At 39.2% G+C, this 13,565-nt stretch overlaps 1 protein-coding gene across 1 annotated transcript; it reads right to left on the reverse strand.

The window, feature by feature from the left end:
• Positions 1–8,672: 8,672 nt before the first annotated feature.
• On the reverse strand, positions 8,673–10,168 carry LOC116853433. Its single transcript, XM_032834512.1, has 4 exons — positions 10,165–10,168; positions 9,241–9,404; positions 8,848–9,165; positions 8,673–8,756 (listed from the first exon to the last, which is right to left on the reverse strand). Exons 1-4 carry the CDS (start codon positions 10,166–10,168, stop codon positions 8,673–8,675), a joined length of 570 nt encoding a protein of 189 aa, XP_032690403.1.
• Between the last annotated feature and the right edge of the window lie 3,397 nt (positions 10,169–13,565).

Consider the following 13,565-nt stretch of genomic DNA (forward strand, 5'->3'; position numbering starts at 1 on the left):
AAGTGAGAAGGGAAAGAGAGAATAGTGTGGGAGCGCTAGATTATTTTTTGAGGAGGAAAAGAAGCTTCGAAGAATTGAGCGGAGGTAGGAATGAGGAAGGAGAGGAGGAAGGGTATATAAAGAGCAGGAAGGAACAGAGAGCTAAGATGGGAAATAGGAAGGAGGAGGAGGAAGGGAAGATAGAAGGGATATTGAGGGAGATGATGAAGGAAAATAGGTGTATGTGGGGTAGGGTGGAGGAGAGTTTGGGAGAGATAAGGAAAGAGATAGAGGAAGTTAAAAGAAAGGTGGAGGAAGGAAGGACGGAAAGGGTGAGGATGGGGGAGAGGATAACAAATTTGGAAAAAAAGTGGGAGGAGAGAGGGGAGGTAAAGGGGAAAAGAGAATGGGAAAGACTAGAAGAAAGGATAGGGAAAATAGAAATAAAGGTGGAGGGAAAAAAGGAAGAGGCAGGAGAGAAAGAGGTAGGAGGTTGGGGAGAGAAATTAGAGGAGTTGGAAAAGAAAATGGAAAGGTTAGAAAAGGAAAGACGAAGAGATAATATCATAGTGAAAGGAATTGTGTTGGAAAAGGGGAAAGAAATGGAGCAAGTAGGGAAAATGTTAAAGGGGATTGTAGAGGATGTGAGGGTGAGAGAGGTGAGGAGACTGAAAACGGGGAAGGAGGAATGGGGAGATATGGTAGTAGTAAAACTGGGTAGTGAAGAGGAGAGAAAGAGAGTGTTAAATGGGAAAGGGAAGCTGAGGGGAGAGAAGTTGTGGATAGAGGAGGATTTAACGTGGAAGGAGAGGAGATTGAGATGGAGATTGAGGAGTATAGCAAGGGAGGAGGAGGGGAAGGGAAATAGAGTGAAAATAGATGGGGAGAGGATAATAATTAATGGAAAAGCGTGGTATTGGGAAGAGGGAGAGAGGAGGTTGGTGGATTGGAGGGGAAGGGGAAGGAGACAAGGGGAGCTAGAGAAGGTTCAGGGGGGGGGAGGGAAGGCAGGGGGGGGAAGGAGGTAAAGTAGGAGAGAGGAGAGAAGGGAAGAGTGAGGGGATGACAGGAGAAGAAGATGAGGAAGAAGAAGGAAGGGCTAAGGAGAAGACGATGAAGAGAGTGGAGGTGGAATTAAGAGGGGAAGGTAAGGGAGAGGAAGTATTTAAGATAGTATTTTGGAATGTTGCAGGACTGGGGAATAAGGGTAGGGATTTTTGGAAGGAGACGGAGGGATAGGATATAATGGTATTTTGTGAGACATGGCTGGATAAGAAAGGGTGGGAAAGGATGAGGGTAAGGCTTCCGAGGGGATATAGATGGGAGATTCAGATGGCAAAGAAAAAGAATAAGAAAGGCAGGGCAATGGGAGGGATGTTGATGGGGATCAGAAAAGGGATTAGGGTTATAAGGGTGGATATGGAGAAGATGGAAGGGATTTTGGTAGTGGAGGTAGAGGTAGGAGGGGAAAGATTGAGGGTAGTAAGGGTCTATGTGAAGGGGGATATTGAAGAGAAAATGAGGGTTTTAAGAAGTTGGATGGAGGGGAGGGAGGAGAGGGTGAATACGATTATTGGAGGGGATTTTAATGCGAGGACAGGGGAGGAGGGTGGAGGAATAAGGGAGGAAGATTGGGAAGATAGGGGAGGGGGGAGGAGGTCTAAAGATAAAAAGGTGAATAAGGAGGGGAAGATAGTATTGGGGACGATTGAGGAGGTGGGATGGGAAATTTTTAATGGAGGATTGGATGGAGATATGGAAGGTGAGTGGACGTACACGGGAGGGAGAGGAGAGACGGTAATAGATTTAGTGTTGGGGAACGGGGAGGTGAGGAGGAGGATAGAGAGATTGGAGGTGGGGGACAATGTGGACTCGGATCATCACCCAATAGTAGTATGGATAAGAAGTAAAGGATGGGAAGGGAGGAAGGAGGAAAGGAGGGGGGGAGGTAAGAGATGGAGATGGTCGGGGGAGGGGAAGGAGATTTTTAGGGAGAGGATGGGGGATATAAGGGTAGGCAATGAGGAGGTAGAGAAGATGTGGGAGGAGATGAGAGGAAGGGTGCAAAATATATTGAGAGAGGGGGGGGAGAGAGGATAGGGAGATAAGGAAAAGGTGGTGGGATGAGGAGTGTGTAGAAGGAAAAAGAAAGATAAGAGGAGAATTAAGGAAGTGGAGGAAGGGGGAAGGGGATGGAAGAAGTTATAGGGAAGAGAAAGGGAGTTATAAAAGATTATTGGAGAGGAAGAAGAGGGAGGAGAACGAAAGATGGGAAGAAGAGATGAAGTTGATAAAAACGGAAGGACAAGTATGGGAAGTGGTGAGAAAGGAGAGGAGAAGTAGGAGGGGAGGAAGTGGGGAGTTGGGAATAGAGGAATGGGAGGAATATTGTAAGGGACTGTTGGGAGGAGTAGGTTATAGGGTGGTAAGAGGAACGGGGGGAGTTAGGAAGGAGGATAGGGAGGAGGACTTGAGGAGGGAGGAAATAAGGGAAGCGTTAAAGGGGATAAAGGATGGGAAAGCGGCGGGAGGGGATGGGATTCCGGGGGAGGTATGGAGGTATGGAGGGGAGGGGATGGAGGAGTGGATATGGAGGATATGTAGTAAGGTGTGGAAGGGAGAAGGTTGGATTGAGGAATGGAGGGAGGGTATAATTGTGCCGGTGCTGAAGAAGGGGGTAGGGGATAAGGTGGAGGATTACAGGGGGGTGACATTGACACCGACCCTGTATAAGATATACGCGACGGTTTTGGCGGAAAGGTTAAGGGACGATGTAGAAAAGAAGGGGCTGGTGCCGCAGAACCAGGCGGGATTTAGAAGGGGTATGGGAACGATGGACAATATATTTACACTCAATTATATGATAAATAAAAGGATAGATAGGAAAGGGGGGGTTTTGGTTGCGTTATTTGTAGATTTAAGGGCGGCATTTGATACGATAGATAGAGGGAAATTGATAGGGGCATTGAGGGAGAGAGGGGTAAGGGAAGGGTTGGTGGAGAGATGTGAGGAGGTGGTAAGGGAGACGAGGAATAGAGTGAGGGTAGGTGGGGTGGAAGGAGAGTGCTTTTGGACAGCGAGGGGAGTGAGGCAAGGGTGTCCGTTAAGTCCGCATTTATTCAACTTATATTTGGCTGATCTGGAAGAGGAGTTGGGTAGGGGGGGATGGGGGGGTTAAGGTGGGGGGGAGAAAGATATTTTCGCTGGCATATGCTGATGACGTAGCGATTCTGGCAGAGGAAGAGGGGGAGATGAAATGCTTGATAGAGAGGTTAGCGAGGTACTTGGATGGGAAGGGATTGGAGATGAATGTGGAGAAGTCAAAAATTATGAGGTTTAGGAAGGGGGGAGGGAGGGAGAAGAGTGTGAGTTGGAGGTGGAAGGGGAAGAAAATTGAGGAGGTGAAAAGTTATAAATATTTGGGATATACGCTGCAGAAGAACGGGGGACAGGAGGAGCATGTGAAGGAAAGGATAAGAAGAGGGGCGTCAGCAATGGGACAGGTTTGGGGGATAGGAAAGAGGAGATTTAAGGGGGATTGGGGGAGGAGTTTATGGTTATTCGATAAGCTAGTGTGGTCAGTGATGGGGTATGGGGTGGAGGTATGGGGATGGAAAGAGAGGGAGGGAATGGAGAGGTTGCAAGATAGGTATTTGAGGTGGGTTTTAGGGGTGGAATGGGAGACGCCAGAATATCTATTGAGGGAGGAGTTACAAAGGGAGAGAATGAGAGAAAGGGCGAGTATAAGGGCTTGGGGTTTTGAGAAAAGGTTGGAGGAAGGAAGGGGAAGTAGGATAGCAAGATTGTGTTGGGAGGAAATGAAAGAGAGATGTAAAAGAGGGAAGGTTATTGAAAAATGGGAGAATGAAAGAAATTTTTTTGAGGAGAGAGGATTAAGTTTGTGGGAAGTGGAGGAGGAGAGGGAGAAGGGTGTGGGGGGATTTGAGAATGTGATAAAGAGGGAGAGGGAAATGCATAGGATGGAGAGGTGGTATAGGATAAAGGAGGCAAAATATAATAAATGGTATGGGAGGATAAAAGGGGAGGGGATACCAGGGTACTTGAAGAAGGGGTGGGGGGAGAATAGGTGGCAAAGGTTAGCGAAATTTAGGTTAGGAAATGGGATGAGGGGGAACTGGTATTGGAAAGAGGAAGAAGAAAGGAAATGCAGATTATGTGGGATTAGGGAGGAATCATGGGAACATGTATGGGAGGAGTGTCTGGATTGGGGGGAGGTAGGAAGCTGGCAAAAGATGGTGGAGTTGGTGTTGGGGGAGGAAGGGGAAGGGGGGGAATGGTTAAGAAGATTGGAAGGAATGAGAGAGGTGGAGAGGGGGAGGGGGAGAGGAAGATTGAGTTTGTGTGAGTGATGAGAGAGAGAGGGGGGGGGATGGGGAGAGCGAATGAGCGTGAGGAACGGCGGAAACGGAGGTCGCATGGGGGAACGAGAGGGGGAGGGGAGGGATGGGAAATATTGAGGAGGTGTGTGTGTGTGTGTAGGGGAGTAGATGGGGTGAGGGGGATGGGGGGGTTTTTAGGTTAAGTTGGGCGATTGGGATGTATAATATGTAGCGAATAAGCGTTAGATAAGTTAGTTTTTAAGTTAGCATAAGTTAGTATAAGTTAGTATGATTTAAATGTAAGCGAGCGTTAGAGTAGGCATGGAATTGTAACCCTGAGGGGAGTCAATAAATTCTACATACATACACAATGGAACAGGAAGTACTTTGACAGCTACGGGTTGCTCTCACTTTATCCAAAATTCTTCTGCGACTCAGAAAGAATTCCGTTACCTATCAATTAAATAAGACTCGATTACAGGGTGTTACTTCGCAAACATGTAGCCACTATTATTGTGTATTTCTTTACTATACGTCTCGGGGTTATAATCTTCTGCAATTTATCAAACTACCAGGTGTACAAGTATGAAATGCAGATTTAAAAAGAAAAAACACGTTAAATTCGAAAGAATGATAAAAAGAGGTTTATTCAAAGTATGCTCCATTGCTAGTTACACATTTTTACCATCTTTCGGGCAATTTATGGATAACACGCCAGTAAAAATCTTCCCCTTTTGCCGCGAACCATTCATCGAGCCATTTTTTCACATTTTCGTACGAACCAAAGCGCTGCTCAACAAGTGCGTGACCCATCGATGCAAACAAGTGGTAATCGGAAGGAGCCAAGTCTGGTGAGTAAGCCGCATGGGGTAGAACTTCCCAGCTGAGTGCTTCCAACGTGTCGCGAACCGGTTTTGCCGTATGTGATGGAGCATCGTCATGAAGAAAAATGATCTTGTCTTGCCTCTTTTAGTATTCTGGTCGTTATTCAAGCAGCGAACGGTTCAAATCGATCAATTATTGTTGGTAGCGTTTGGTATTAAGCGTTTTACCAGGCTTTAACAGCTTATAATAGACCACACCCTTCTGGTCCCATCAAACACAGAGCATCGTCTTCCTGCTAAAGCGATTCGGTCTTGTGGTCGATATGGATGGTGCGCCTGGGTCTACCCATGATTTTTTGCGCTTGGGATTCTCAAAATAAACCCACTTTTCATCCCCAGTAACGATACAATGTAAAAACGACTTTCTTTTGTATCGTTCGAGTAAAATTTCACATGTGTTTTTGCGCCTCTCCATCTGCCTCTCGTTCAACTCATGTGGTACCCATTTGCCGATCTTCTGAATCTTTTCCATCTCTCGTAGACGATTGGAAACAGCTTGTTGACTAACGTTCAATTGCTCTGCGAGTTGTTTTCGTGTTTGTGAATTATCTTCGTCCAACTGTAACGGCCTTGCGTTACGTGCGGGATAGTCTTAGCCGGTGTGGTCCGGGTCTCGTGTGTGAAATGAAAACCAGTGGTATAGGTGATAATAATTTGGAACTATATTCTAATCTCAAAGCTATTTACAATTATTTACAGGCGACGTTACGCCGTTGGCGCGTGGTCGCGTTTTTGCTCTCGTCGGGAGCCGTTGTTGTCGTCTCGCGATCAGCTGCGAGCGTCGAGGCGCGCGAGCGTCAGGCGGGACGCGGTCGGAATTGTTTCCGGATACACTATTGTTCGTCGTTCGGAGTTCGTTGTCTCATCGGCATTAATCTGTTTATCTATCCTGGTCTTTCCTTGCTGGTTTAAAGGCGCTCGTTGTCGCCGTTATCGTATGCCCGGTATGCGTTCGCGATCGTAGATGTTAGCGGCGTAGCGTGAGGAGGAAAGGATGTCGACGTCGCGCATCCACTTCGGTCGACAGAGTGATAGATAAGAAACCGACGTCGCGAATCTACTTCGGTCGGTAGAGCGGTATCGGAGAAAGGATGTCGACGTCGCGTATCCACTTCGGTCGACAGAGCGGTGTATGGATAGGAAACCGACGTCGCGAATCCACTTCGGTCGGTAGAGCGGTATCGGAGAAAGGATGTCGACGTCGCGTATCCACTTCGGTCGACAGAGCGGTGTATGGATAGGAAACCGACGTCGCGAATCCACTTCGGTCGGTAGAGCGGTATCGGAGAGGATGTCGACGTCGCGAATCCACTTCGGTCGACGGAATGTCTAGGATCTCTAGGAGCTGCGAGTTCTGGTCGGTCGTGCGCCTGAGAGGAGCTTTCCGATCAATCTCTCTCGATATCAACTTTCTGTCGGCTTTTATACTAAATTATAACAAACAGTTCGACTGTTTGTTGACCTTGCGGTTATTCCGCGCGCGGTTGTTCGGCGTTTTTCTTGTTAGTATTACCGCTATTGTTTCGGATGTCGTGACGCTTTCCGGATCGTCACAACAATGCGTGCAACTCCACATCTTCGTATCTTTTTGGCGGTTTTCCGTGTTCCTTGTTTGCAACATCGAAATCACCACTTATGAAACGCCAAAACCATCGTTCACAAGTATCTTGTAATGGAGTATGTTCACCATAAGCTTCTCAAAGTAATCGGTATGATTTAGCAGCAGTTTTCTTCAAATAAAAACAAAAAATTAATGCTGTCCGCGAATGCTCTTTATTTAGTATAAATTTCGACATATTGAACACAGCAACACAACACTATGCAAACACTTTTTCAATTTATCACTCATGCGCGTTTGACACTTGTTGATGGCACAACAAAAAATGACATAAATGTCAAATCTTTATACCACACACTGCATTGGTGCGCTATCTGTTTTCTCAAATCCGCATTTTATACTTGTATACCTGATATTTAGGTTACGCAACATTATGCCGAAAATTAGATAGAGAATATGTTGGTACCAACGAAAACCCCTGGGTAGCAGAACATTAATTCTGTCAATTGGCGACACTATTGAAGTTGTAAATCTCCATGAGTTTGCGGATAAGCAATGGCGTAGGGACACTAAAGTTAGGTGCTCCCAGCTACATATTGAAGTCTTGAATGAGTTCGCGGAATCTTTTGACAGATCGTGTGTATATATATATATAAAAAATAATAAATGTATAGTGTAGAACGAAAGTGTGTATGTGTAAAACGAAAGTGCACAGAGACATTTAATTAAAATTAAAAAATAAGTAAATAAATAAAATAACGTAAATAAATAAAGTAAATAAAGTAAATAAAATAAAGTAAATAAATAAATAAAATAACACGAATAAATAAAAATAAAGTGCATAGAGAAGAATAAGGTGAAAAATATAAGAGGATACATTATTATATTAAACGTAATTATACATTATTAATATTTCACTTTTCAGAATTTTGGCGTACCTTAATAGATATTATTAATAATTGAAACGTCGTCCTTTGCATTGGAACTATTGTCAAGGAAGGAAGGAAACTTGTGCAAAATTGAAGAGAAGCAATGAAGATTGCAAAAGATGGGACATGGAGAAAAATAGATGGAGAATAAAGAAATATATATGTCAGATAAGTAGCAAATATTCTCATAGAGTATTTAAAAGATTATATCCTATGTGCTCTTTGTGATTATATATGTTGGACCGATTCTTTCTTTGAATTTTTTTATTCCAGTTTCTATTCCAGCCAATCATTTGCTTGCATAGCATTAACAGCCAGAGAATAATTCCCTGCCAAATTCTGAGTCTATGTGTTCTCGAATGTGTCGCAAGCGAAAGAAAAAATTGAAACGAGATCATAACACGGAGCAAAGTTATCATCAACAATATGATGATAAATTGACTCAATAAACAGAGAGCAGATTTGTCAAAACTGCTGTGTTACAAAGCATATATGCTGTTTGTAGCAGGAATTTACATAGCCTGTACTGGCAAAGGTAGATACTATGGTGTATTTCAGCAATCTGTCACCAATGCTTTTGACATACCTGCTTGATGTTTATAGCTACCTCGTAATATACACTGCTGACTGATGTATGCTTTTTATCTTTCAGAAAACAGAAAATGTTTGCATTGGTTTCTGCAAGAAGTGGAATACTTGTCCAAAAATGAAGGATTAATGAAGAGATACATTTGTCAAAATTAAGAGTAAAAATAAATTATATGTTAGGAAAATGCACAAGAACTATGAAAAATGAAGGAATTACAAGTGTAGGAAGCAATAATGAAAAGAAGAATAGGGAGTATTAAAATGTTTATGAATGTACTTCTAAATTTTTATTTTCCAATAACTTCTGATAATTTGTATAAAATTAATAAGAGGTCCAACTTTTCATCATTTTTTATCTCGTTCCATATTTTTAATATATTTTCTTCTCTTTCTTTCAGAGCACGTCCTTCCCTTCGTGCCCAGAATTTCGGATGCCTCGTTTAACTTCAAATACGCTTTTGGTGTTCGAAAAGATAAACTGTAAGTAATATTGAAATTTAAGAAGAGCAAAAATATTTTAAAAAATATTTTTCAAAATAGGGCGTCCACAATATACTTAAAAATTGTACAATTGTCGTGTGCTTTTTCAAGTTTTCCCGAAGTTCTCGGTTGTGTTTTTTGGAGACATTATTAGTTCTGTATATCTCTTGAAATACACAAAAGGAATCGGGTTTAAAATTGTCAATCCACGTCTTTTTATAATAATTAAAAAATGATTGTAAATACGGGCAGTCTTTAAATATAATTTTGGATATCAATTCGAAGCCTTCTTCTATTAATTTTTTTGGTAAAAAGGCTAAAGATTTTAATAATTTTATTGCACTCAAACCCGATTCATAACCGTCATCTTTTAATATGCCATGTTTACCAGCATTACGTACTAAAGCCTGTAATTATAAATTAATATTATTAAAATAGACGTGCATTTTATACTAATTAATTGTACTATTATTTTTCTGTACCTGACTGTAATGGAAAAAGCAGCCAATGATCTTAGCACTGGGGAAAACAGTATGTAAAGCTGGTTTTTCAGCCTTTTCAAAATCAGACATTACCGTGTCAGGTATTATTTTTAGAACATTGCAGACTTTTCTCAAAACATCAATGTAATTTTGTATAGTGCGCCCTGCGAAAAGAACTGCCTTTGTTGCATTATTTTTTATGACAAAATCAACAATAAATGAATCAATTTCATCCAACTTAATTAAGCGTACTAACACAATTAGAAATTTAAAATGAGAACGGAAGAACAAGAGCATAACGAAAATATATGAATAAACCACTTTCGTTATGTTTTAGTTTTTCCAATTCTCACAATCTAATTCTAAGGCAATATTGTTACATTGTGTCCCGTGTCAGTGCGCTTAATTATAGAAAAAAAATATTGTTTTTCAAGAATGCAATAGACAAAAGTGGAATATGAGGGATATTATTTCCATTTTACTCAATCGTACGCAGATACTACGTAAGCAGAAAGCATTAGATTCAAATTAATTACATTCAAATTAATTAAATTAATTAGATTCAAATTAATTAAAAGATCATAACGTAGAAAAAAATATTTAAAGAGCTGCTTGTTATTTATTAATTTTATATTCGTATATACGGAAGCGTCCCGATTGCTCATGTTGCAAACGGCTACACCTAAACGATGCAAAATACTTTATATACTATAACAGATTTGTATACAATTACATTATAGTATGAAATTTTGAGATAATTAAATATTTAATATTTAATATTAAATATTTATATTATATATTTATATATATATTATTATTATTTTATTTATATTATATATTTATATATTTATATTTTTATATTTAATATTTTCATTCCTGGCGTATTTATGTAAAAATTATGATCATATTTTTTTACTCATTTACACATCTCCATAGAATAATATTTGATGTATTTATTTGCAAATAATTGTCTCGCAGGTATTACGTATGTAGTTTTCGCCAAAAAAAGAATGTGCATTGCAAAGCACGATTAAAAATTGTGAATGGTCAAAAGATTTTAAGTGGAACACACGACGGCCATAGAAAACTACTTCATTTAAATGATATTAAAAAAGAAATTGCTGAATCACTACCTTTTGAAACGACGAGAGAAATAAGAAATAGAATAATAGCAAAGTGAGTAATAAACGATAAAAAAAATAATAAATTTTATTGAAGACCATCTACTATACTTATAATTCGCAAATTGTATTTTTATGTATAGACATGATCATTTGCTGAATTTCACAAACATCGCGAATGTAGAAAAAGCAATAGAACGCCACAAAAAGAAATATATTGATCGGATTCCACAAAACTTGAATGAATTTCAAACATGTTTGGAAAGTGAAAATTGGAAAGCACTTCTTAAGTTGGATGAAACTGATTCATTTATTGTTGATTTTGTCATAAAAAATAATGCAACAAAGGCAGTTCTTTTCATTGACAAAACTTTGTCGGAATCAATTACAAATTATAAAAATGAAAAATTAACAATTTTTGTTGATGGCACATTTGCCACTGTCCCTCTATTACAAAATATTAATTGTCAATTGTGGACAATTGTTATTAGACACGATAATAGAGTAAGCAAAACAATTACTTCATTACATTATTCTTCAAATAATTATTTCCTTTAATCATATTAAGCACTACATTGTATGTTGATATATCATAAAATATAATTATTTTTTAATTTGTCAGACATTTCCTATTGTTTATGCTGTAATGGAAGGGCGCACTATACAAAATTACATTGATGTTTTGAGAAAAGTCTGCAATGTTCTAAAAATAATACCTGACACGGTAATGTCTGATTTTGAAAAGGCTGAAAAACCAGCTTTACATACTGTTTTCCCCAGTGCTAAGATCATTGGCTGCTTTTTCCATTACAGTCAGATACAGAAAAATAATAGTACAATTAATTAGTATAAAATGCACGTCTATTTTAATAATATTAATTTATAATTACAGGCTTTAGTACGTAATGCTGGTAAACATGGCATATTAAAAGATGACGGTTATGAATCGGGTTTGAGTGCAATAAAATTATTAAAATCTTTAGCCTTTTTACCAAAAAAATTAATAGAAGAAGGCTTCGAATTGTTATCCAAAATTATATTTAAAGATTGTTCGTATTTGCAATCATTTTTTAATTATTATAAAAAGACGTGGATTGACAATTTTAAACCCGATTCCTTTATTCAAGAGATACACAGTATTTCTGATTCCTGTATTTCAAGAGATACACAGAACTAATAATGTCTCCGAAAGACACAACCGAGAACTTCGGGAAAACTTGAAAAAGCACACGACAATTGTACAATTTTTAGGTATATTGTGGACGCCCTATTTTGCAAATATTTTTTAAAATATTTTTGCTCTTCTTAAATTTCAATATTACTTACAGTTTATCTTTTCGAACACCAAAAGCGTATTCGAAGTTTCACGAGGCATCCGAAATTCTGGGCACGAAGGGAAGGACGTACTCTGAAAGTAAGAGAAGAAAATATATTAAAAATATGGAACGAGATAAAAAATAATGAAAAGTTGGACCTCTTATTAATTTTATACAAATTATCAGAAGTTATTGGAAAATAAAAATTTAGAAGTACATTCATAAACATTTTAATACTCCCTATTCTTCTTTTCATTATTGCTTCCTACACTTGTAATTCCTTCATTTTTCATAGTTCTTGTGCATTTTCCTAACATATAATTTATTTTTACTCTTAATTTTGACAAATGTATCTCTTCATTAATCCTTCATTTTTGGACAAGTATTCCACTTCTTGCAGAAACCAATGCAAACATTTTCTGTTTTCTGAAAGATAAAAAGCATACATCAGTCAGCAGTGTATATTACGAGGTAGCTATAAACATCAAGCAGGTATGTCAAAAGCATTGGTGACAGATTGCTGAAATACACCATAGTATCTACCTTTGCCAGTACAGGCTATGTAAATTCCTGCTACAAACAGCATATATGCTTTGTAACACAGCAGCTTTGACAAATCTGCTCTCTGTTTATTGCGTCAATTTATCATCATATTGTTGATGATAACTTTGCTCCGTGTTATGATCTCGTTTCAATTTTTTCTTTCGCTTGGGACACATTCGAGAACACAATAGACTCAGAATTTGGCAGGGAATTATTCTCTGGCTGTTAATGCTATGCAAGCAAATGATTGGCTGGAATAGAAACTGGAATAAAAAAATTCAAAGAAAGAATCGGTCCAACATATATAATCACAAAGAGCACATAGGATATAATCTTTTAAATACTCTATGAGAATATTTGCTACTTATCTGACATATATATTTCTTTATTCTCCATCTATTTTTCTCCATGTCCCATCTTTTGCAATCTTCATTGCTTCTCTTCAATTTTGCACAAGTTTCCTTCCTTCCTTGACAATAGTTCCAATGCGAAGGACGACGTTTCAATTATTAATAATATCTATTAAGGTACGCCAAAATTCTGAAAAGTGAAACATTAATAATGTATAATTACGTTTAATATAATAATGTATCCTCTTATATTTTTCACCTTATTCTTCTCTATGCACTTTATTTTTATTTATTCGTGTTATTTTATTTATTTATTTACTTTATTTTATTTACTTTATTTACTTTATTTATTTACGTTATTTTATTTATTTACTTATTTTTTAATTTTAATTAAATGTCTCTGTGCACTTTCGTTTTACACATACACACTTTCGTTCTACACTATACATTTATTATTTTTTATATATATGTGACGATCCGGAAAGCGTCACGACATCCGAAACAATTACTAACAAGAAAACGCCGAACAACCGCGCGCGGAATAACCGCAAGGTCAACAAACAGTCGAACTGTTTGTTATAACTTAGTATAAAAGCCGACAGAAAATTGATATCGGGAGAGATTAATCGGAAAGCTCCTCTCAGGCGCACGACCGACCAGAACTCAAAACTCCTAGAGATCCTAGACCTCCCGTCGACCGAAGTGGATACGCGACATCGACATCCTTTCTCCGATACCGCTCTACCGACCGAAGTGGATACGCGACGTCGGCTTCTTATCCATACACCGCTCTGTCGCATGAAGTGGATACGCGACGTCGACATCCTCGCTCCGATACCGTTCCGTCGACCAAAGTGGATACGCGACGTCGACATCCTTTCTTCGATACCGCTCTACCGACCGAAGTGGATACGTGACGTCGGTTTCCATACACCGCTCTGTCGACCGAAGTGGATATGCGACGTCGACATCCTTTCCTCGATACCGCTCTACCG

The sequence above is a fragment of the Odontomachus brunneus genome, unplaced genomic scaffold, assembly GCF_010583005.1.
Source record: "Odontomachus brunneus isolate Ranch 3 - 2012 unplaced genomic scaffold, Obru_v1 Obru_scaffold_321, whole genome shotgun sequence".
NCBI lineage: Eukaryota > Metazoa > Arthropoda > Insecta > Hymenoptera > Formicidae > Odontomachus > Odontomachus brunneus.

Bases quoted from the DNA above. Each gene is read 5' to 3' on its own strand.
- LOC116853433 (XM_032834512.1), bottom strand. The intron at 9,166-9,240 runs GTACAGAAAAAT...TTATAATTACAG, and splicing joins GCTTTTTCCATTACAGTCAG to GCTTTAGTACGTAATGCTGG. The intron at 8,757-8,847 runs GTACAATTTTTA...TATTACTTACAG, and splicing joins TGAAAAAGCACACGACAATT to TTTATCTTTTCGAACACCAA.